Below are 21,129 nucleotides of genomic sequence, written 5' to 3' on the forward strand. Positions count from 1 at the left end.
GTCCAAGGGTTATTTCAAATACAAAACACATTGAACATTTGCAGAGCATTTTTTGCTGCAGAACCCAGATTTTGATTGATGGTAGTGGTGAAGCAGTTTGAGGTGAGAGTATCACACAAGAATGATATTAGCACAGCATGGAATCACGGAATCTCAGTGCAGAAGAGCCCCTTCAGCCCATCGAGTCTGCACTGACATGTGAGAAACACCTGACCTACCTACCTGATTCCATTTATCGTAACGTGACCCATAGCCTTGAATGTTATGATGTGCCAAGTGCTCATCCAGGTCTTTTTAAAGGATGTGAAGCAACCCACTTCTACCATCCTCTAAGGAAGCCCATTCCAGACCATCGCCATCCTCTGGGTACAAAGGTTTTTCCTCACATACCCCCTATACCCCCTCCCCCTCACCTTGAATTTGTTTCCCTTCATGACTGATTCTACAACTAAAGAGAACAGCTGCTCCCTATCAATTCTGTCCCTGTCCCTCGTAATCTTGTATACCTTGATCAGGTCACTCCTCAGTCTTCTCTGCTCCAACAAAAACAAGCCTACACAACCTCTCTTCATATCTTAAATGTCCCATCCCAACCAACATTCTGGTGACTCTCCTCTGCACCTCCAGTGCGATCATATCCTTCTGATAATGTGGCGACCAGAACTGCATACAATGCTCTAGCTGTGGCCTCATCAAAGTTCTATAATGATCCAAATGATCTCCCTGCTTTTGTAGCCTATGCCTTGATGGATAAAGGAAGTGTCCTACATGCCTTTTTCAACACCCCATTAACATATCCTTCTGCAATCTGTGGACAAACATGCCAAGGTCTCTTGTTCCATAGAACTTTCTAGTGTCATGCCATTTATTGCTTCCTTGTCAAATTACTCCTTCCAAAGTGTATCACTTCACACTTTTCAGGCTTAAATTCCATCTGCCATTTGTCTGCCCATTTGATCACCCCATCTATATCTTCTTGTAGTTCAAGACTCCCAACCGCAATGTTAACTATTTGGCCAATCTTTGTGTCATCTGCAAACTTACTAATCCTAGCCCTTTCTGTCTTGTTTATATAAATAGTGGGTAATGGGGGATCCAACATGGATCCCTATGGTGTGGCACTGGATACTCACTTCCAGTCACTAAAGAAACCTTCTGTCATCACCCTTGTCTTCTACAACTAAGCCAATTTTGAATTCACTTTATTAAGTTACACTGTATCCCATGTGCATTTGCCTTCTTTAGAAGTCTTGCATGCCAGAAGTTGTCAAAGGCTTTGCTGAAACTCATACAGACTACTGCTACATCACAGTACCAGGGACCCAAATTCAATTCCAGCCTTGGTGTACTGCCTGTGTGGAGTCTGCACTTTCTCCCTCTGTCTGCATGGGTTTCCTCCTGGGTGCTCTGGTTTCCTCCCACTGCCCAAAAATGTGCAGATAGGTGGATTGGCCATGCTATATTGCTCCTTAGTGTCCCAAGATGTGTAGCTTATGGGGATCAGTGGGGTAAATATGTGAGATTACAGGGTTGGTGCTTGGATGGGATGCTAAGTCAGAGTTGGTGCAGGCTTTGATGGGACGAGTGACCTCTTCCTGTACTGATTCTGTGATTCTATGAATAAATGCTGCCTTTGCCAGCAACACCCAAATCCAATGAGCAGACAATGAAAATAAATTAAATGCAAGTTCAAATTGATGCAGGTCTCAAATTGACTCATGGAACTTGCTTTCCCTAGACAGGAGCAGTAAAATTATTCAGTGTAATAACAATAGCAATAAAAACGTGTGGTCGGACTTGTCTCAGACTGCTTTATAGAGAGGGAAAAGAAGATGATAGAATAGATGAAAGAGCAGGTGCCGAGCTGTGGTGGAAAGTTGAAGGCACCATACAAATGTAAGTTGCTGCTGTAAACATTAGCCCCTGAACCAACATCAGGAATAGATCATTTAGTCATTATTCTTGTTGAAGTATGCAAAGCTTTGTTGTGTACAAAATGATTGCTCTTCATGTTTGCAATGAATATGTTTCAAAAAGAAATTAATTATATGTAACGTCTGAATGTATGTTCTACTTTCTTGTCAGAAGGTGATCAAGTGGCATGCTTAATGAGCATTTTGGGGAGAGCTGCGTAAAAGATGGTATTGAGCTGGGGGTCTTAAAAGTAGCTATGTTGTGATCTTGAAATCCTATTGCAGATCTTGCGAGGAATCCTGAGTATCATGAGATGAACAGTGCCGGAAATGACCCCCCACTGCTGCTGCTTATTGGATATGCAGATGGAATGCAAATCTGGAGTATCCCTGTGAGTCATTGTTTTGCTTACCATTTGTTTTTAAGTGAGGCTAAATCAATCTGTTGCTGTGCAGATTTCACTGTTACAGATTTTTATTTTTATCCATTGGAAACACTGTTAAAAAGTTCTGGCCGGATTCTTCCAAAAAATTGTAAGTGCTGAATTCACGTAAAATCTGGAGTAACTCCTGCTTTTTTTTAAGTGGGATTTTCAAAATGAATCTCCCACACTCTGCACTGCAGAGTGCCTCAGGGAGATTCATGCTGAAAATCGGGGGTGGGGCCTATTCCCGACAGAGTTTGGTAGCATAGCACTGAACGGGTCACTGCGCATGTGCTGATCTGTCATTGCAGAGATTGGTGCATGTGCAGTAGCTCCACACTGCTGGTCTCCTGATCATTGGTCAACCCCGCAACCCTGTATCACTGGCTATGTGACTCCCCCACTCCAATTGTTGGCCTCCCAGACGTTTCCCGATGACCTCTTTCATTTTGATCCTTCGATCTTCTCACCCTCTGCCACTTACCCCAACTGAAGAGTGGCGGCGGGAACCCCCCACCAACCATTGATCTCCCCCCACATACGTGGCCCCCCCAAGACCCCGAACCTCTGGCCCCACCCCCTTGGCACTGTCCAATGCCTGGTGGGCAGTGCCAACGTACACCTTGGGCATTTTCAGTTTGTCCCTTGGAAAAAGCCAGAGGGTCAAGCTGGCACTGCCAGGCTTGGAACGCACGGAGGAGTCTCCCTGCTTACCCGAGACCCCCTGGGAGCCTCCATGACCTCCCTTCACTCCAGCAGAGTTGGGCCGCTGTTAGCGGGGTGATGTTGTTAACCCTGCTGGAGTAAACTACTCCTGGCTACAGGCTAGCAGGCCCAGAGACTTTTGTCCCAGGCCCGCTAATGATATTAAAAATGGTGATTTCAATATTTAAATCAACTCCGTGCTGATTTCCGGTGGCGAGCTGGTGCCGCCAGAAATCCTGGCCCCCGAGACGAGAAGAGACCATGGCCCAACTGGGAGCCCGCTAAATGTCCTCCGTTGATGCCTCCCAGCTCTAGCAGTGCAGCGGACTGGAAGAATTGCCCCCACTACTTTTAAACCTCATGATATACTTTAGCACTTAATGGAAGCTGACACTTCCATGCAGCTGTGAGAGGATTGTAGCAATTAGAATAGGTGCGCTCTTCTGTCTCCATGTTCTCAAAATTATATAGAATATCAGCATGTTAAATATAACATAAGAGTGTCCCAATGTACTTAACAAAAGCACTTTAAAACAAAGTATGATAATGAGTTATTGAAGGAGATATTAGGCTAGATGAAAGCTTGGTCAAAGAGGTAGACTTTAAGGTGAGTTTTAAAGAAGGAAGGTGAGTTAGAGAGGCAGAGATGTGTAGTTGTGTAGAAAAATCATTTTAAATCCGAAATGTTAACTCTGTTTCTTTCCATAGATGCTGCCAGATCTGCTGAGTTTATCCAGCATTTTCTGTTTTTATTTTAGATTCCCAGGGTGGTCTACTCGCTACCGCAATTTAATAGAGTGTACAAGTTCGGGAGTGCCCACCCTTATGCCAGTTGAGGTCCTTATTAATGGCCGTGTGAGGGTCATGATGGGCACTTCCTGCTGGCCTCAACTTTGATGCTAGCAGGTGGAGGCCAGGAATAGGGGAGAATCTTGGCAGGTTAACTTGCTTGGCTGTCGAGCAGGAAAGGCCCTCTCGCCCAGCCTCTCCATCAATGTCAAAGTGGCACTACCAGTACTGTGGAGCTCCTGGTCAATTAGTTTGTCTGACAGCTCTCTGAGGCCTGTAAGACACGCTTGCAGCTAATTAATATGCCTGGGAGCATTCAGTGGCTGAAGGGCCACTGACATCCCCCGCTGACTTTTGTGGTGGCAGGGTTGGAAATCTTGTTAGTTGTTAAATTCAGGCCCAGGTATAAACTTTATGGGCAGAATTTTCCCATTCCACCCGCCACAGAAATCGTAGTGGCGGAAGTGGACTGTGCAAATGTCTGTTAACTGCAGGTGGGAATTTTGGGCCTTGGAGGGGAGTGAGTGCGGCTGGAAAATCCCGTTTTCCATTTACCTGTAGCACCTATAACACAATTCCTAACTTTTACTGTCTGTCCCTTTTACTTGTATTACTTTTCCTACCTCTGCTCTCCTCCCAATCATGAGGTAAAATCCTTGTGACTGTCCTATTTATCCTATTTGCTTAGATCCTATCCCAGTTTAAATGGAATCTGCCCCAGTGGTACAGTTTTTTCCTGTTCCAGTACTGGTCCTTGTGTTCCATGAGCTGGAATCCTTTTTTTTAACACCCCCTTCTTCAGTCATGTGTTCACCTCTTCAATCTGCTTATCTCGAACACCAATTTGCATGTACGTTTTGGAACAGAAGGATATGCTGATAGGGTGGGATGAAGAGGATTGGGAAGAGGCTTTTGGGGAGTGTAAACACCAGTTTGGCCGAATGGCCTAGTTATCTGAGGTGCCACGTTTTGATTGTGGATTTAAAGTAAGGCCCAGTCTTTCAGCCCAAATAAAAGATTTGGTGGCATTGTTCATAACAGTTCTCCTAATGTCTTGGTAACCAGTAGCCTATTAACTACCCTATCCAGAGATGTGCAGGTTAGGTGGTTTGGCCATGCTAAATAAGCTCTTGGCGTCAGTGGACTAGCTTAGATAAATGCATGGGGTTAAGGGGATAGTGTCTGGGTGGGATTGTGGTTGGTGCAGACTATGTGCTGAATGGCCTCCCTCTGCACTGTAGGATTCTATGATCCTATGAACCATAGAAAGTAGTTGATGCCAAAACATTGAATATATTCAAGAGGTGGCTAGATATGGCACCTGGGATGAACAGGATCAAAGGTTATGGGGAGAAAGCAGGATTACGCTATTGAGTTGGATGATCAGCCATGATTGTAATGAATGACAGGGTAGGCTCAAAGGGTCAAATGGCCTCCTCCTGCTCCTATCTTTTATGTTATGTTTCTATTAAACCCTACACAAATACAGATCCAACTGCAGGCTGCATGGGCTTTAAAAGCTGGCACTGGAGAGCCTGCAGTTTCTTAACCACTCCCCTTTCATATCCTCAGAATGTTCCAAAGCATCTCACAGGCCCTGAAGTATTTTTGAACTGATTTTTTACATCCACCAGAGCGGGCAGACTGGTCCAAGTTTAACATCTCGCCTGCAACACAGCACCTCCAACAGTGCGGCACTGGGAGTATGCACCTGCATTTTGTCTTCAGGTCCCTTGAATGGAACTTGATCCTACAGCCTTCTAACTGGGAGATGAGAATACTCTCCATTGTCTTGCAGCAACACAAGGTGATTGAAACCCAGCCTTGGGTAACTGTGTGTAGTTTGCACGTTCTCCCTGTGATGCGTGGGTTTCCTCCGGGTGCTGCAGTTTCCTCCCACAGTCTAAAACGTGTGGGTTTCTGGGATGAAAGCGCTTTATCTGAATGCACGAAGCATTCGGAATAAAGTGGATGAGCTGGTGGCGCAGATCGACACAAATGGATACGATCTGGTGGCCATTACAGAGACGTGGCTGCAGGGTGACAGGGACTGGGAGCTGAATGTACAGGGCTATCAAGTGTTTAGGAAGGATAGGCAGGAGGGAAAAGGGGGGGGTGTAGCTCTGCTGATTAAGGATAGCATCACGGTGGTAGCAAGGGATGATATTGGAGCCAAGGAGCAGAGGGTGGAATTGTTGTGGGTGGAGATTAGGAACAGCAAAGGGAGGAAGACGCTGGTGGGTGTCGTCTATAGGCCCCCGAATAATGATCTGGAGGTGGGGCGGGCTGTTAACGCGCAAATAAGTGCGGCGTGCAGGAATGGGACGGCCGTAGTTATGGGGGATTTCAATCTGCATATTGATTGGTCAACCCATGTTGGACGCGGGGGGCTTGAGGAAGAGTTCTTGGAATGCTGCCGGGATAGTTTCCTCGAACAGTGTGTGTTGGAGCCGACGAGGGAGCGAGCTATCTTGGATCTGGTGCTATGTAATGAGGCGGGTAGAATTAGGGACCTTGTGGTGAAGGATCCTCTTGGGGAGAGTGATCATTGTATGGTGGAGTTTCTGGTGCAGATGGAGGAGGAGAAAGTGGGTTCCCGGACATGCGTCCTTTGTTTGAACAGAGGGGAGTACGGTAGGATGAGAGAAGAATTGGCGAATGTGGACTGGGGGAGCGTGTTGGAGGGAGGGTCTGTTGAGGAGCAGTGGAGGATCTTTAAGGAGATCTTTCTTGGTGCTCAGCAGAAATTTTATTCCGATGGTCAAAAAGGATAGTAGGAGGAGAGGTAATAAGCCGTGGATAACGAAGGAGGTGAAGGAAAGTGTTAAATTAAAAGCGGAGGAATTTAGAGTAGCTAAGAGTAGTGGGCGAGAAGAGGATTGGGAGAGGTTTAAATGTCAACAAAGATTGACAAAGAAGTTGATAAAGAAGGGTAGGAGAAACTATGAAGCTGGGCTAGCGCTTAATATAAAAAAGGATAGCAAGAGTTTTTATAAATATATAAAAAGGAAGAGGCTGGCTAGGGTGAATGTTGGTCCTTTAGAGGATGAGAAAGGGGACCTAGTGGTAGGGGATGGAGATATGGCTAAGGTATTGAATAACTTTTTTGTTTCTGTCTTCACGGAGGAGGATGTGAATAATTTGCCGGGTGTTAGCGATGGAAAGGTGGTAGGACTGGAGGGTCTTAATGACATTACTGTTACTAGAGAGGCGGTGCTCGACAGACTGGAGGGGCTGATTGTGGACAAGTCCCCAGGACCGGATGGAATGCATCCGAGGGTTCTGAAAGAAATGGCGGAGGTGATAGTGGATGCCTTGGTGGTTATTTTCCAGACGTCGCTGGATTCCGGGGAAGTGCCGGATGATTGGAAAACGGCTAATGTTACGCCGTTGTTTAAGAAGGGTGGCAGGCAAAAGGCGGGGAATTATAGGCCGGTTAGTTTAACGTCTGTGGTAGGTAAAATGTTAGAATCTGTCATTAAGGAGGAAATTGCGAGGCATCTTGAAGGGAATTGCTTGATAGAGCAGACGCAGCATGGTTTCATTAAAGGGAAGTCGTGTCTGACAAATTTACTGGAGTTCTATGAGGATGTGTCTAGGGCGGTGGATAGAGGAGAGCCGGTGGATGTGGTCTTTCTAGATTTTCAGAAGGCGTTTGACAAAGTACCTCACAAGAGGTTATTGCAGAAGGTCAAGGGACATGGAGTTGGGGGTAGGGTGTTAGCGTGGATAGAGGATTGGTTGTCAAATAGGAGGCAGAGAGTGGGGGTCAACGGGTGCTATTCAGATTGGCGGATGGTGACTAGTGGAGTGCCCCAGGGGTCGGCGCTGGGGCCTCAGCTTTTTACCATTTATATAGATGATCTGGAGGAGGGAACCGAGTGTAGGGTGTCGAAATTTGCTGATGACACCAAGATTGGGGGAACGGCAAATTGTGCGGAGGGTGTGGAGAGTCTGCAGAAGGATCTAGATAGGCTGGGCGAATGGGCCAGGAACTGGCAAATGGAATTTAATGTTGGCAAGTGTGAGGTGGTCCACTTTGGTAGGAAGAATGGTAGGAAGGACTATTACTTACGGGGCGAAAAACTGCAGCAGGCGACGGTGCAGAGGGACCTCGGGGTCCTTGTGCATGAGTCGCAAAAACCCAGCTTGCAGGTGCAGCAGGTGGTCAGGAAGGCGAATGGGATGCTGGCCTTCATAGCGAGGGGGATTGAATATAAAAGTAGGGAGGTCTTGCTGCAGCTGTATAGGGCATTGGTGAGGCTGCAGCTGGAGTACTGTGTGCAGTTTTGGGCGCCGCACCTGCGCAAAGATATTTTGGCCTTGGAGGGAGTGCAGAGGAGGTTTACTAGGCTGATACCGGAGTTGAGGGGGTTGAGCTATGAGGAGAGGCTGAATAAACTGGGCTTGTACTCGTTAGAGTTTAGAAGAATGAGGGGAGATCTCATTGAGACGTATAAGATGATGAATGGGATGGATAGGATAGAGGTGGAGAGACTCTTCCCGCTCAAAAAAGACAGTAGGACTAGGGGGCACAGCCTCAAGATAAAAGGGGGGCGGTTTAGAACGGAGTTGAGGAGGAACTTCTTCACTCAAAGGGTGGTGAATCTCTGGAATTCTCTGTCCGTTGAAGTGGTGGAGGCTGCCTTGCTAAATATTTTTAAGACGCGGGTTGATGGGTTTTTGATAAGAGAGGGGATTAAGGGTTATGGGGAGAGGGCGGGAAAGTGGAACTGAGCAGCGACAGATCAGCCATGATCTTATTGAATGGTGGGGCAGGCTTGAAGGGCTAGATGGCCTACTCCTGCTCCTATTTCTTATGTTCTTATGGTTAGGTTAACTGGCCATGCTAAATTGCCACTTAGTGTTCGGGGGATTAGTAGGATAAATGTGTGGGACTATGGGGATAGGGCCAGGGTGGGATTGTTGTGGTCCTCCTCCTGTTTCTATCTTCTATATTTCTATGTGACCATAATTTCCAAGACGAGGTATTTGGTTAATTATTCAGTTACTGATTGTAGGACCTTAATTTATGCAAATTGGTGGCTGGACTTGACATTCTAATTGAATCTGCTGTTTGTAGAAACACTTGGGATGTCCTGCAGACCTGAGGAGGTGCTATACAAATCAAAAACCTTTCCTTTGTTTGCTTTTTCTCTTTTGGTCCAAGTGACTTGGGATGTTTTTTTCATTATCATTTACTCCCCAGAGTGCTCTGGACTGAACTGTACCCTCCAGAGCATTTACCGTGCAGTCTGTTTCATTTGTGAATGAATCTGCTGAAAATGAATTTGCCTTAAGGACACATTTTGCCCCATGTGCTGTATCCATTTATATCACTAAAATCTCTGTATGCAAGATGTTCCGGCCATGTTTTTCTCTTCAGATAGAATGTTCTTGGATGTGATGGAAAAACCCCAGAAGCACAGGCCATCTGAAATTAAAACCAAGAAAAAATGCTGGAAATGCACTGCCGATTGTTCAGCATCTGAGGGAAAAGTCTGGTCCCTCCCTTTTGGTGGGACCTTAGTGGAAGGTTAGGTTTTTGGGTGAGATCCATCTGACTCTTTCAGATACTAATTGCTTTGCCTTGAGCATTTCCTGATGTGTTCTCTGAGGTGTGAGAAAAGATCTGTGAGATGACGTTATTGCCAGATAGCTCTTGAAAAGTTGTTTCCGCCTCTCCCTTTATCCATTTGTACAATATGAACTCAGTGAAGTACTGAATTACTTCAGCAGAAATCCACGATTATCCCAAACAACTGTGGCATTTGATCTCTTTTGAGCGTGAGTTTGAAGTTTAAAAGTAATGATATCTTTGTAATATCATTCATGCAAAGACACTTTGGGAATTCTGATGTTTCTGTGTTTCATTTTATTTTCATCCATTATAATTTTAAACTTCTTTTCTCAATATCTCTGTGGCAGGTGCAGTTCTCTGAGAGAGAAGTTGTATCTTATCCTTTACAGTGTTGTCCTAAATGTTTCTCTTTTGCTCTTTTTTCCTGTTTTTGCTCTGGCGTTCCCACTCCATTTTCTTTCAAAAATTTTGTCATCTACCAAAGTTCGCTGTAAGTTGCACAGCCACAGAGCAAAGGCTTTGTGCAAGCTTTGTATAAGTCGGCCCCTTTAATTACCACAAAAAATTTTGAAGGCCATGCACTTAAGTAAACCACCCGTGCCCTCCAGAAAAAAATGAGAGGAAACGTTGGTATCCACATAGTGAAGTCTGCAGGGATACTTTAAATTTGGAGCTCGCCCTCTGGGAATTTGGAATGTGGAACCACATCTAACTATTGTGCAGTGCAAGGCACTGGAGCTCCAGCTGGTTTTAATTCATTTTTAATTCTCTAATAATTAATTCCTTAGCTAGTCCATTTCATTGAAACACTTCTCTTTTATCCCAACTTTTATCCCATCTGCTCTGTGGTCTACCTTGGACTCAACTCGAAAGAAGTTGAGCCAATTTCCAATAGCCTCAGCTGGGGTGACCAAATGGTAGCATCCTTGCAGTGACGCAAGGAAATGGTTTCTACTCTTCCCATCAGTGATATTGTGAGAACAGGGAACTGGGCGGGGAAAGAAGTCTCTCCCATTGAGAAAGGAAGCTGGGTGGGAAGGTATGTTTCAAGGGCAGTTACGGATGATGCATTTAGGTGCGCCAGTTAAACGTATACATGAAAAAGTGGCTCAGAGTCAATCTTTTGCCTAGATATTGTGAGCAACATTTTTAGTAGCTGGGAAAATGCTTTGCTTATAAAACCATGCCAGCTTAAAGGTGGGAATAGCTTTTGTTGTCCAGGTGGACCTTAACTATGCCTAACTGTAGATCTCCAATTTTTCTGAGGACCTTTGCATGAACTTCTTTGGATATTTTTAAAGGAAACTACTTGCTTGCAAATGAAGGAGTACAAAAGCATTGACAAATTTGGAAACGATCCCAAGAATGACAGTTAGTTCAACTGTGTAAATGGGAGGCAGTGGCATGGTGATATTGGTGACATTATCCAGAAGTCTGGGCTCTGGGGACACAGGTTCAAATCCCGCCATGGCAAGTGGTGGAATTTAAATTAATTAATTAATTCTGGAATTAAAAATTTGACTCAGTAGCGCTAGCCATTAATTGTTACATACTTTAAGGAACAAAATCTGCCATCTTTATCAGGTGTGGCCTACATATGACTCCAGACCCAAAGCAATATGGTTAATTCTTAAATGTACCCTGAAATGGCCTACCAAGACACTCAGTTGTATCAAACCACAAAAGGAATTAAACTAGATAGACTAATCGGCATCAGCCTCAGAACCAGAAATGACAATGTCAAACTCAGCCCTGTAGACGCTGCAAAGTTCATATGAGGGTTTGTGCCAAAACTTGGAGGGCTACCACACAGACTCATCAAACAACAGCCTGATGTGGTCATACTCACAGAATCATACCTTACAGATAATGTCCCAGCCACCATCATCACCATTACTGGGTATGTCCTGTCCCATCAGCAGGACAGACTCACCAGAGGTCAGAAGAGGGTTATGCTAGGAGTTCTCAACATTGACTCCAAATCCCATGAAGTCTCTTCACATCAGGTCAAACGTGGGAAAGGAAACTTCTGACTGATTATGACCTACCGCCTCCCCTCAGCTAATGAATCAGTACTCTTCCATGTTGAACACCCATTGGAACAAGCACTAAAGCTCAGGCACAGAATGCACTCTGTGTGGGAAATTTCTAAGTCTGTTACCAAGACTGACTCAGTAGCACCACCACTGACTGAGCTGCCTGCATTCTGCTAGACTGGGTCTGCGGCAGGTGGTGAGGGAATCTATAAGAGAAAACAACTCACTTGACTTGTCCTCTTACATTATTGGTAGGAGCAGACACCGCTCAGTCGTTGTGGAGACAGAGTCCCACCTTCAAATTGAGGATGCCTTCTATTGTGTGTGTAGCAGTGTGCTAAAGATCTAGCAACTCAAAATGGGCATTCGTGAGATGCTGTGGGCCATCAGCAGCAGCACAACTGTACTCAGCCACAATTTGTATTCTCATAGCCCGCCCAGTTTATCATCCACTTTGTCATTACTATCAAGCTTCAAGAGCAACCTCCCCTGTTCAATGCAGAATACAGGAGGGCATGCCAGGAGCAACACTAGGCACATCTAATAATGAGGTGTCAATCTGGTGAAACTACAACACAGGACTACCTGCATGTCAAACAGCAGAAACAGCAAGTGATAGATGAAACTATGTGATCCCGCAACCAATGGATCAGATGAAAGCTCTGGAGCTCTGTCATACCCAGTTGTAAATAGTGGTGGACAATGAAACAACTAACAGGAGGAGGAGGGCGCACGAGTATCCCCATCTTCAATGATGGGGGAGACCAACACAGTAGTGCAAAAAGGAAGGCTGAAGCAGTTCTTATCATTTTCAGCCAGAAATGCCAAGTGAATCATCCATCCTCACTTCCTCCACTGGTCCCCAACATCACAGGTGCCAGCGTTCAGTCAATTTGATGTGCTGCACATGACATCAAGAAATGACTGACGGCACTGGATAGTGCAAAGGCTCTGGCCCTGAAGGAAAGTGAAGGAAGTGTTAAATTAAAAGCGGATGCGTTTAGAGTAGCTAAGAGTAGTGGGCGAGAAGAGGATTGGAAGAGGTTTAACTGTCAATAAAGAATGACAAAGAAGTTGATAAAGAAGGGTAGGATAATCCTATGAGATCCTATGAGGAGAAACTGAGAGATTTGGGGTTGTTTTCGCTGGAAAGAAGGCGGCTAAGAGGGGACCTTATTGAAACATATAAGATGATTAGAGGTTTAGACAGGGTAGATAGTGATAGCCTTTTTCCTAGGATGGAGAAAGCTAGCACGAGGGGGCACGACTTTAAATTAAGGGGGGGTAGTTATAGGACTGATGTCAGGGGTAGGTTCTTTACCCAGAGGGTGGTGAGGGACTGGAATGCCCTGCCAGCTGCAGCTGTAAATGCGCCTAGTTTGGGGGCGTTTAAGAGATCTGTGGATAGGTTTATGGACGAAATGGGATTGGTTTAGATTAGTGGGTTAGTGTTTTTTTTAAAAAAGCTGGTCGGCGCAACATCGTGGGCCGAAGGGCCTGTTCTGCGCTGTAATGTTCTATGTTCTATGTTCTAAACTATGAAGCTGGGCTAGCACTTAATATAAAAAAGGATAGCAAGAGTTTTTATAAATACATAAAAAGGAAGAGGCTGGCTAGGGTGAACGTTGGACCCTCAGAGGATGAGAGGGGGGACTTAGTGGTAGGGGATGGGGAAATGGCTGAGGCCCTAAATAACTTCTTTGTTTCGGTCTTCACGGAGGAGGACGTGAATAATTTGCCGGGTGTTAGCGATGAAAAGATGGTAGGAGTGGAGGGCCTGAATGACATTATTGTTACTAGAGAGGCGGTGCTCGACAGACTGGAGGGACTGATTGTGGACAAATCCCCAGGACCGGATGGAATGCATCCAAGGGTTCTGAAAGAAATGGCGGAGGTGATAGTGGATGCTTTGGCGATTATTTTCCAAACGTCGCTGGATTCCGGGGAAGTGCCGGAAGATTGGAAAACGGCTAATGTTACGCCGTTGTTTAAGAAGGGTGGCAGGCAAAAGGCGGGGAATTATAGGCCGGTTAGTTTAACGTCTGTTGTAGGAAAAATGTTAGAATCCGTGATCAAGGAGAAAATAGCGAGGCAACTTGAGGAGAATTGTTTGGTAGAGCAGACGCAGCACGGTTTCGTTAAGGGGAAGTCGTGTCTGATGAATTTATTGGAGTTCTATGAGGATGTGTCTAGGGCGGTGGATAGAGGAGAGCCGGTGGATGTGGTCTTTCTTGATTTTCAGAAGGCGTTTGACAAGGTGCCTCACAAGAGGTTATTGCAGAAGGTCGGGGCATAGAGTTGGGGGTAGGGTGTTAGCGTGGATAGAGGATTGGTTGTCAAATAGGAGGCAGAGAGTGGGGGTCAATGGGTGCTATTCGGATTGGCGGTTGGTGACTAGTGGAGTGCCCCAGGGGTCGGTGCTGGGGCCTCAGCTATTCACCATTTATATAGATGATCTGGAGGAGGGAACCGAGTGTATGGTGTCGAAATTTGCTGATGACACTAAGATTGGTGGAACAGCAAATTGTGCGGAGGGTGTGGAGAGTCTGCAGAAGGATCTAGATAGGCTGGGCGAATGGGCCAGGAACTGGCAAATGGAATTTAATGTTGGCAAATGTGAGGTTGTCCACTTTGGTAGGAATAATGGTAGGAAGGACTATTACTTACGTGGCGAAAAACTGCAGCATGCGACGGTGCAGAGGGACCTCGGGGTCCTTGTGCATGAGTCGCAAAAACCCAGCCTGCAGGTGCAGCAGGTGGTCAGGAAGGCGAATGGGATGCTGGCCTTCATAGCGAGGGGGATTGAATATAAAAGTAGGGAGGTCTTGCTGCAGCTGTATAGGGCACTGGTGAGGCCGCAGCTGGAGTACTGTGTGCAGTTTTGGTCGCCACACTTACGCAAGGATATTTTGGCCTTGGAGGGAGTGCAGAGGAGGTTTACTAGGCTGATACCGGAGTTGAGGGGGTTGAACAATGAGGAGAGGCTGAACAAACTAGGCTTGTACTCGTTAGAGTTTAGAAGAATGAGGGGAGATCTCATTGAGACGTATAAGATGATGAATGGGATGGATAGGATAGAGGTGGAGAGGCTCTTCCTGCTCAGAAAGGACAGTAGGACTAGAGGGCACAGCCTCAGGATAAAGGGGGGGCGGTTTAGAACGGAGTTGAGGAGGAACTTCTTCACTCAAAGGGTGGTGAATCTCTGGAATTCTCTGCCCGTTGAAGTGGTGGAGGCTGCCTCGCTCAATATTTTTAAGACGCGGGTTGATAGGTTTTTGATAGGCAAGGGGATTAAGGGTTATGGGGAGAGGGCGGGAAAGTGGAACTGAGCCACGACAGATCAGCCATGATCTTATTGAATGGCGGGGCAGGCTCGAAGGGCTAGATGGCCTACTCCTGCTCCTATTTCTTATGTTCTGACAATATTCCTGACCGAGTTATGTCCCCATCTAAGCTTTTCCAATGCAGTTACAACACTGGCATCTACACAGCAATGTGGAAAACTGCTCAGGTATGTCCTGTACATAAAAAAAGTAAAAAGTCTGACAACACCAGGTTTTAGGCCAACCTATTTATTTGATAATATACTCGCAAGCTTTCGGGTTAGCCCCTTCGCAAAGCTTGCGAGTATATTATCAAATAAATAGGTTGGACTAAAACCTGGTGTTGTCAGACGTTTTACTGTGTTTACGCCAGTCCAACGCCGGCATACCCACATCATGACTGTACATAAAATGCAAGGCAAATGCAATGCAAACAATTACCACTCTGTCAATCTATTCTAGATCACCAGCAGAGCAATTGAAGTTGTTGTCAATAGTATTACCAAACAGCACTTAGCAATAACCTGCTCATTGATGCTCAGTTTGGATTCCATCAGGGCTGCTCAGCTCCTAACCTCGTTACAACCTTGGTTCAAACATAGACAAAAGAGCTGAACTCAAGAGAGGGATTGCCTTTGTCATCAAGGCAGCATTTGCCCAAGTGTCCATCAAGGAGACCTTGCAAAACTGAAGTCAATGGAAATAGGTGGAGAGTGGCGGAGGACTCTCCACTGGTTGGAGTCATACCTAGCACAAAAAAAGATGCTTGTAGTTGCTGGAAGTCAATCATCTAAGTTTCAGGACATCGCTATAGGAATTCCGCAGCACAGTGTCCTAACCAAACCAGCTTCAGCTGCTTCATCAATGATCTTCCCTCCATTGAAAAGTCAAAAGTGGGGATGTTTGCTGATGATTGCAGAATGTTCAGATACTGAACCAGTCTATATCCATATACAGCAAGATCTGGGCAATTTTTAGGCTTGGGCTGATAAGTGTTCAAAAAGAACATTTGTGCCACACAAGTGGAAGAGAGAATCTAACCATCACCCCCTGACAATCATTGTCATTACCATCACTGAAATCTCCCACTACCAACATCCTGAGAATAACCATTGACCAGAAGCTGTTGTGGACCAGCCATATAAATATTGGCGCTACAGGAACAGATCAGAGGCTGGGAATTCTGTGGAGAGTAATTGACCTCCAGATTCCCAGTGTCTGTTCACCATCTATAATGCACAAGTCAGGAATTTGATGGAATACTCTCCACTTGTCTGGCTAAGTGCTGCTCCAACAACACTCAAGAAGCTCATCACCATTCAGGACCTTGCTTGATTGGCACCCCATCCATCACTTCAAAACTTCCTTCTATCGCCAACAAATAGAGAAGGACATGCCAGCTAGGTCAGGAAGGCAAATGGGATGCTGGCCTTCATAGCGAGGGGGATTGAATATAAAAGTAGGGAGGTCTTGCTGCAGCTGTATAGGGCATTGGTGAGGCCGCAGCTGGAGTACTGTGTGCAGTTTTGGGCGCCGCACCTGCGCAAGGATATTTTGGCCCTGGAGGGAGTGCAGAGGAGGTTTACTAGGCTGATACCGGAGTTGAGGGGATTGAGCTATGAGGAGAGGCTGAATAAACTAGGCTTGTACTCGTTAGAGTTTAGAAGAATGAGGGGAGATCTCATTGAGACGTATAAGATGATGAATGGGATGGATAGGATAGAGGTGGAGAGACTCTTCCCGCTCAAAAAAGACAGTAGGACTAGGGGGCACAGCCTCAAGATAAAGGGGAGGCGGTTTAGAACGGAGTTGAGGAGGAACTTCTTCACTCAAAGGGTGGTGAATCTCTGGAATTCTCTGCCCGTTGAAGTGGTGGAGGCTGCCTCGCTCAATATTTTTAAGAAGCGGGTTGATGGGTTCTTGATAAGAGAGGGGATTAAGGGTTATGGGGAGAGGGCGGGAAAGTGGAACTGAGCCACGACAGATCAGCCATGATCTTATTGAATGGCGGGGCAGGCTCGAAGGGCTAGATGGCCTACTCCTGCTCCTATTTCTTATGTTCTTATGTTCTTATGTTAAGATGCATTGCAGCCACTCAACAGGGCTGCCTCAACAGAAACTTCCAAATTTGTAACCTCTATCACCTGGAAGGATAAGGGCAGCAGATGTATGGGAACACCATCACCTGCAAGCTCGCCTCCAGGTCATTCACCATCCTGACTTGAAACAATATCACTGTTGCTTCACTGTCACTGGGTCAATTTCCTGGATCCCTCTTCCTAACAGCACTGTGGGTTTACTTGTGCTGCACCACATGGAATGCAACTGTTCAAGGAGGAAGCTCACTACCACCTTCTCAAAGGCAAATAGGGGAGGGCAATAAATGCCTAACTGATGATGCACACATCCTGTGAATGAATACTAAAAACAAACTAGCTCCATCTCTAAATTTAAATAAACTAACTTGAGATGAAAAGGATGAAAGAAACTACTGATTTGTCGGTAAGTTAGTTTGTAACTAAGTTTGTATGTTAGAGAAATAGGATGTATGTTAGAGATGTTTATATGTTAGAGAAATAGGAAGAATCCTAATTCTGAAGAACCCTATTTGGTTATATCCCATTAGCATTAGATTTTCCTGTTGCTGTTTTGGCCTAATAGTCTATGAAGGCAAAACTTAGATCCTTTGAAAGAAACAGAATGCATATTGTCAAATTTAGGAACAAGGAAGATTGATCTGAAAGTAAACTTGGTTGAAAGGAATCAGGTCTTTCGATCATGGCGTATTCTTTTCTGTCTGGCCATGTCAGTGATAACCATTTTACTATTGGACAAAACACTTGTAGCTTTTACTACTGATCCTTTAACGTTTTCAGTGTAATGCATTATAAGCATAATGCTGGGGACAAGCCACAACATTTTGAAAACAAGCTCAGAGTGATGACAAATTTATATGATAAATTGCAAGACTTTATTTTTAAAAATAATTCCCAGGTGTTAGGCACTTTGCCATCAACATACAAAGTTTGCAGAGAAAATCTGTTGGTGCAGCAGGCAATGGTCAAACCAAATGGTGCTTTTGAACTTTTGACCATCAAAGCCTCTACTTTCTCAGAAGACTAAGGAAATTTGGCCTGTCAGCTACAACTCTCACCAACTTTTACAGACGTACCATAGAAAACATTCTTTCTAGTTGTATCACAGCTTTGTATGGCTCCTGCTCTGCCCAAGTCTGCAAGGAATTACAAAAGGTTGTGAATGTAGCCCAATCCATCACACAAACCACCTTCCAACCATTAACTCTGTCTAACTTTCCCCTGCCTCAGCAAAGCAGCCAGCATAATTAAGGACCCCAAGCACCCCAGATATTCTCTCTTCCATCTTCTTCTGCCAGGAAAAAGATACAAAAGTCTAAGGTCACGTACTAACCGAATCAAAACAGCTTCTTCCCCACTGCCATCAGACTTTTGAATGGACTTACCTTGCATTAAGTTGATCCTTCCCTACACCTAGCTATGACTGTCACACTATATTTCTTCTCTATGAATGGTATGCTTTATCTGCATAGTGCGCAAGAAACAATGCTTTTCACTGTATGTTAATACATGTGACAATAATAAATCAAATCAAATCAAATCAAAAAACCCTTGCACCTGGAGTATTGCACCTACTGGTGTATCTTTCAGCACACTTCTGCTATTTGTCTTTTGTGAGGCTTGGGGCAAGATTTTCCGGTTCCGTTGGAAAGGGAGCTAAGTTGGGAGGGATCTAAAATAGCTCCTCTGGCCGATGTTCTGGTTCCCTGGCTCCAGAACCCCTCCAGGCCATGTTGGCCAAGGTGGTTTGAGGGGGGGTGCCCTCCACCCAATAAACACACACACACACACACACACACAAAAGCAATTTTTAAATTTGTTTTACAAAACTGTGGGGAGTACACCTCCATCTTGAAGTGCTGCTCCTTTCATGCTGGAAGGCCTCTAAAAGGTCTGACGCATGGCCCTCTGGCCATTAATTAGTTGCCCCAAAGAAAATTATGAAGACTTTTTCCACACAGCACAGGTTTCTGGCCCCTATTTTGGCCTCACGGTAAGGTTCAGAAGCCAGCATGGAAAACCCTAGTTCTGATTTGTGAACAGTATTTTCATTAGCCAGACTGTCCATTATATCAGAGCATATTTTGAGTCAAGATTCAGCACTGGTCTTGAGAAGATTATTTCGCTTTTGATGAGCTTTAAATTATCACTTTATTGTGCCCTACTTTGAAGAGCCATATTCTTGCTGAGTGAAAGCCTGATCTTAGGGCAAACTGATTCAGAATTATGAATTCAAACCTTTAAGAATCAGACTTTAACCAAAAGGTATATTTTTGGATCTAGCCTGTATTTGTGCCCAACGTCAACAAAAGTTTCTTCGTGGCCCGCCTGCCAATAATGATGGAGAGCAGTTTTTCACACACCCTTTGATCTTATGTTTCAGAACACTTTGTTCACACTCCTGTGGGTTATGAGTTGCAGTTTGACTTGATTTATTTGTCACTGTGGAGCAAATTGATCTTTACCGTGCATAAAAATGCACGTATGTTTTGGGAGACATTAAAGTTTGAAGTTTATTTGTTAGTCACAAGTAAGGCTTACATTAGCACTGCAATGAAGTTACTGGGAAATTCCCCTAGTCACCACACTCCACCACCTGTTTGGGTCAGTGTACCTAGCCAACATGTCTTTCAGATTGTGGGAGGAAACTGGAGCACCCGAAGGAAACCCACGCAGACACGGGGAGAATGTGCAGACTCTGCATGGACAGTGACCCAAGCTGGGAATTGAACCTGGGTCTTGCAGTGCTAACCACCATGCTGCCCCTGTCTTTTAATCGGTCTTTTCCCCCCATTTTTATGTTTTTTATGAATTCTGGAAGTGAGCCACTTCTGATTCTTTGGAGCTTTGGCTGCATTATTTCTGGAGAGTGCTTACACATATTACATTTTGGCACAGAAGATGAACGCTAAGTCAACAAAACCTGGTTGTACTTATCAGGTACAGCATATAACCTTTTCTGCTTGGAAACGTCTTCCTTATTTAACACAGTGGAATTTCTATTCTCTGAATCTACATCCTTGTTGAACTTGATAGTTTTTAAAACCTCCTTGGGAGTGTTGAATCTTTCTTTCACTTCATTTTCCTGGGCCACATGACCTGTGTGCCTGAAAGCACATGGTTGGCCCATCTATTACCAGGCATTAACCAATATTGCTGAGACCTGGCAGGACCCGCTGCCACTGATCCTGACTGCAGGGTGGCAGCGGGTCCCTCCACTCCTACCGATCTCCCCCTCCATAGACCTCGCCTTTTCTGGCCCTGCTCTCTTGGCACTGCTCAATGCTTGGTGGGCAGTGCCAGGGGACCACGCTGACACTGCCAGACAAGAAATGCCTGGGGGGGCATTCCCAGCTGGGAGCCCCTCCACCCCCCTCCCTCTGCTGTTGATGAAGCATTATGTTTGATCATGGCCAATCTCCCTGTGAAGCTGCATGAGTGTGTGGTCGTGCAGCAGCCTGAAAGGTACTGCACTGCTCTTGTTTTGTAATAAATAATGTGTTTACAACTGTGCGAAAGTATTTCAAGAGAGTGCACACTGGAAAGATTGGGCCCTATGCAACAACTAAATTTGAAAGGCCGCGTAGATCCCAGCTGAGAAGAGATTGAAATGAAATGGTCATTTGTTGTGAAGAAAGAGAGGAAATGATGAGGTGAGCGATGGAGATAAATAAAGTTTATTTATTAGTTACAATAAAGCTTACATTAACACTACAATCAAGTTACTGTGAAATTCCCCTAGTCGTCATATTCTGGCACCTGTTAGGGTCAATGCACCTAACCAACATGTCTTTTAGGCTGTGGGAGGAAACCCACACAGACACGGGGAGAATGTGCAAACTCCACACACACAGTGACCCAAAGTGGGAATCGAACCCAGGTCCCTGGCACTATGGGGCAGCAGTGCTAACCACTGTGCCACCGGGCCAAATAGGAAAAAAGGAAGGCTTCAGACCAGGTGGAAAGATGTAATGGTGAGAAACTTAAGTGCAAAGGGATTGGAATAGGAATGACTGACCGATGGGAGGAAATGGATGATCAGTCAGCATTATGAAGACCTCAAGTAAAATGGGAGAAGCTGACGTAAAAAAAGACATTGATCCCAGCCAGGTTTAAAAAAAAGACTTTTATTGAGCGCATTTCACAAACTTAGGACATTTTAAAAGGAGAAAGACTTGTTAAGGCAATCACATGAAAATACTAAATAGCTAATCAGAGGGATAGAGACCTGGAGGAAAACATACCTGGAGGGACAAAGCAT

The 21,129-nt window shown here is 45.2% G+C and overlaps 1 protein-coding gene across 4 annotated transcripts in view; it reads left to right on the forward strand.

The window, feature by feature from the left end:
• bcas3 (BCAS3 microtubule associated cell migration factor) overlaps positions 1-21,129 on the forward strand; it is an 891,691-nt gene that overhangs the window by 26,419 nt on the left and 844,143 nt on the right. For all 4 annotated transcript variants that reach the window (XM_080210581.1, XM_080210584.1, XM_080210583.1 and 1 more), the window contains exon 5: positions 2,199-2,305. In XM_080210581.1, coding sequence (XP_080066707.1) covers positions 2,199-2,305 — 107 coding nt within the window. The remainder of the gene's footprint in view (positions 1-2,198; positions 2,306-21,129) is intronic.

The sequence above is a fragment of the Carcharhinus amblyrhynchos genome, chromosome 23 (genome assembly GCF_965287045.1).
Source record: "Carcharhinus amblyrhynchos chromosome 23, sCarAmb.v2.hapA, whole genome shotgun sequence".
In the NCBI taxonomy this organism is placed as follows: domain Eukaryota; kingdom Metazoa; phylum Chordata; class Chondrichthyes; order Carcharhiniformes; family Carcharhinidae; genus Carcharhinus; species Carcharhinus amblyrhynchos.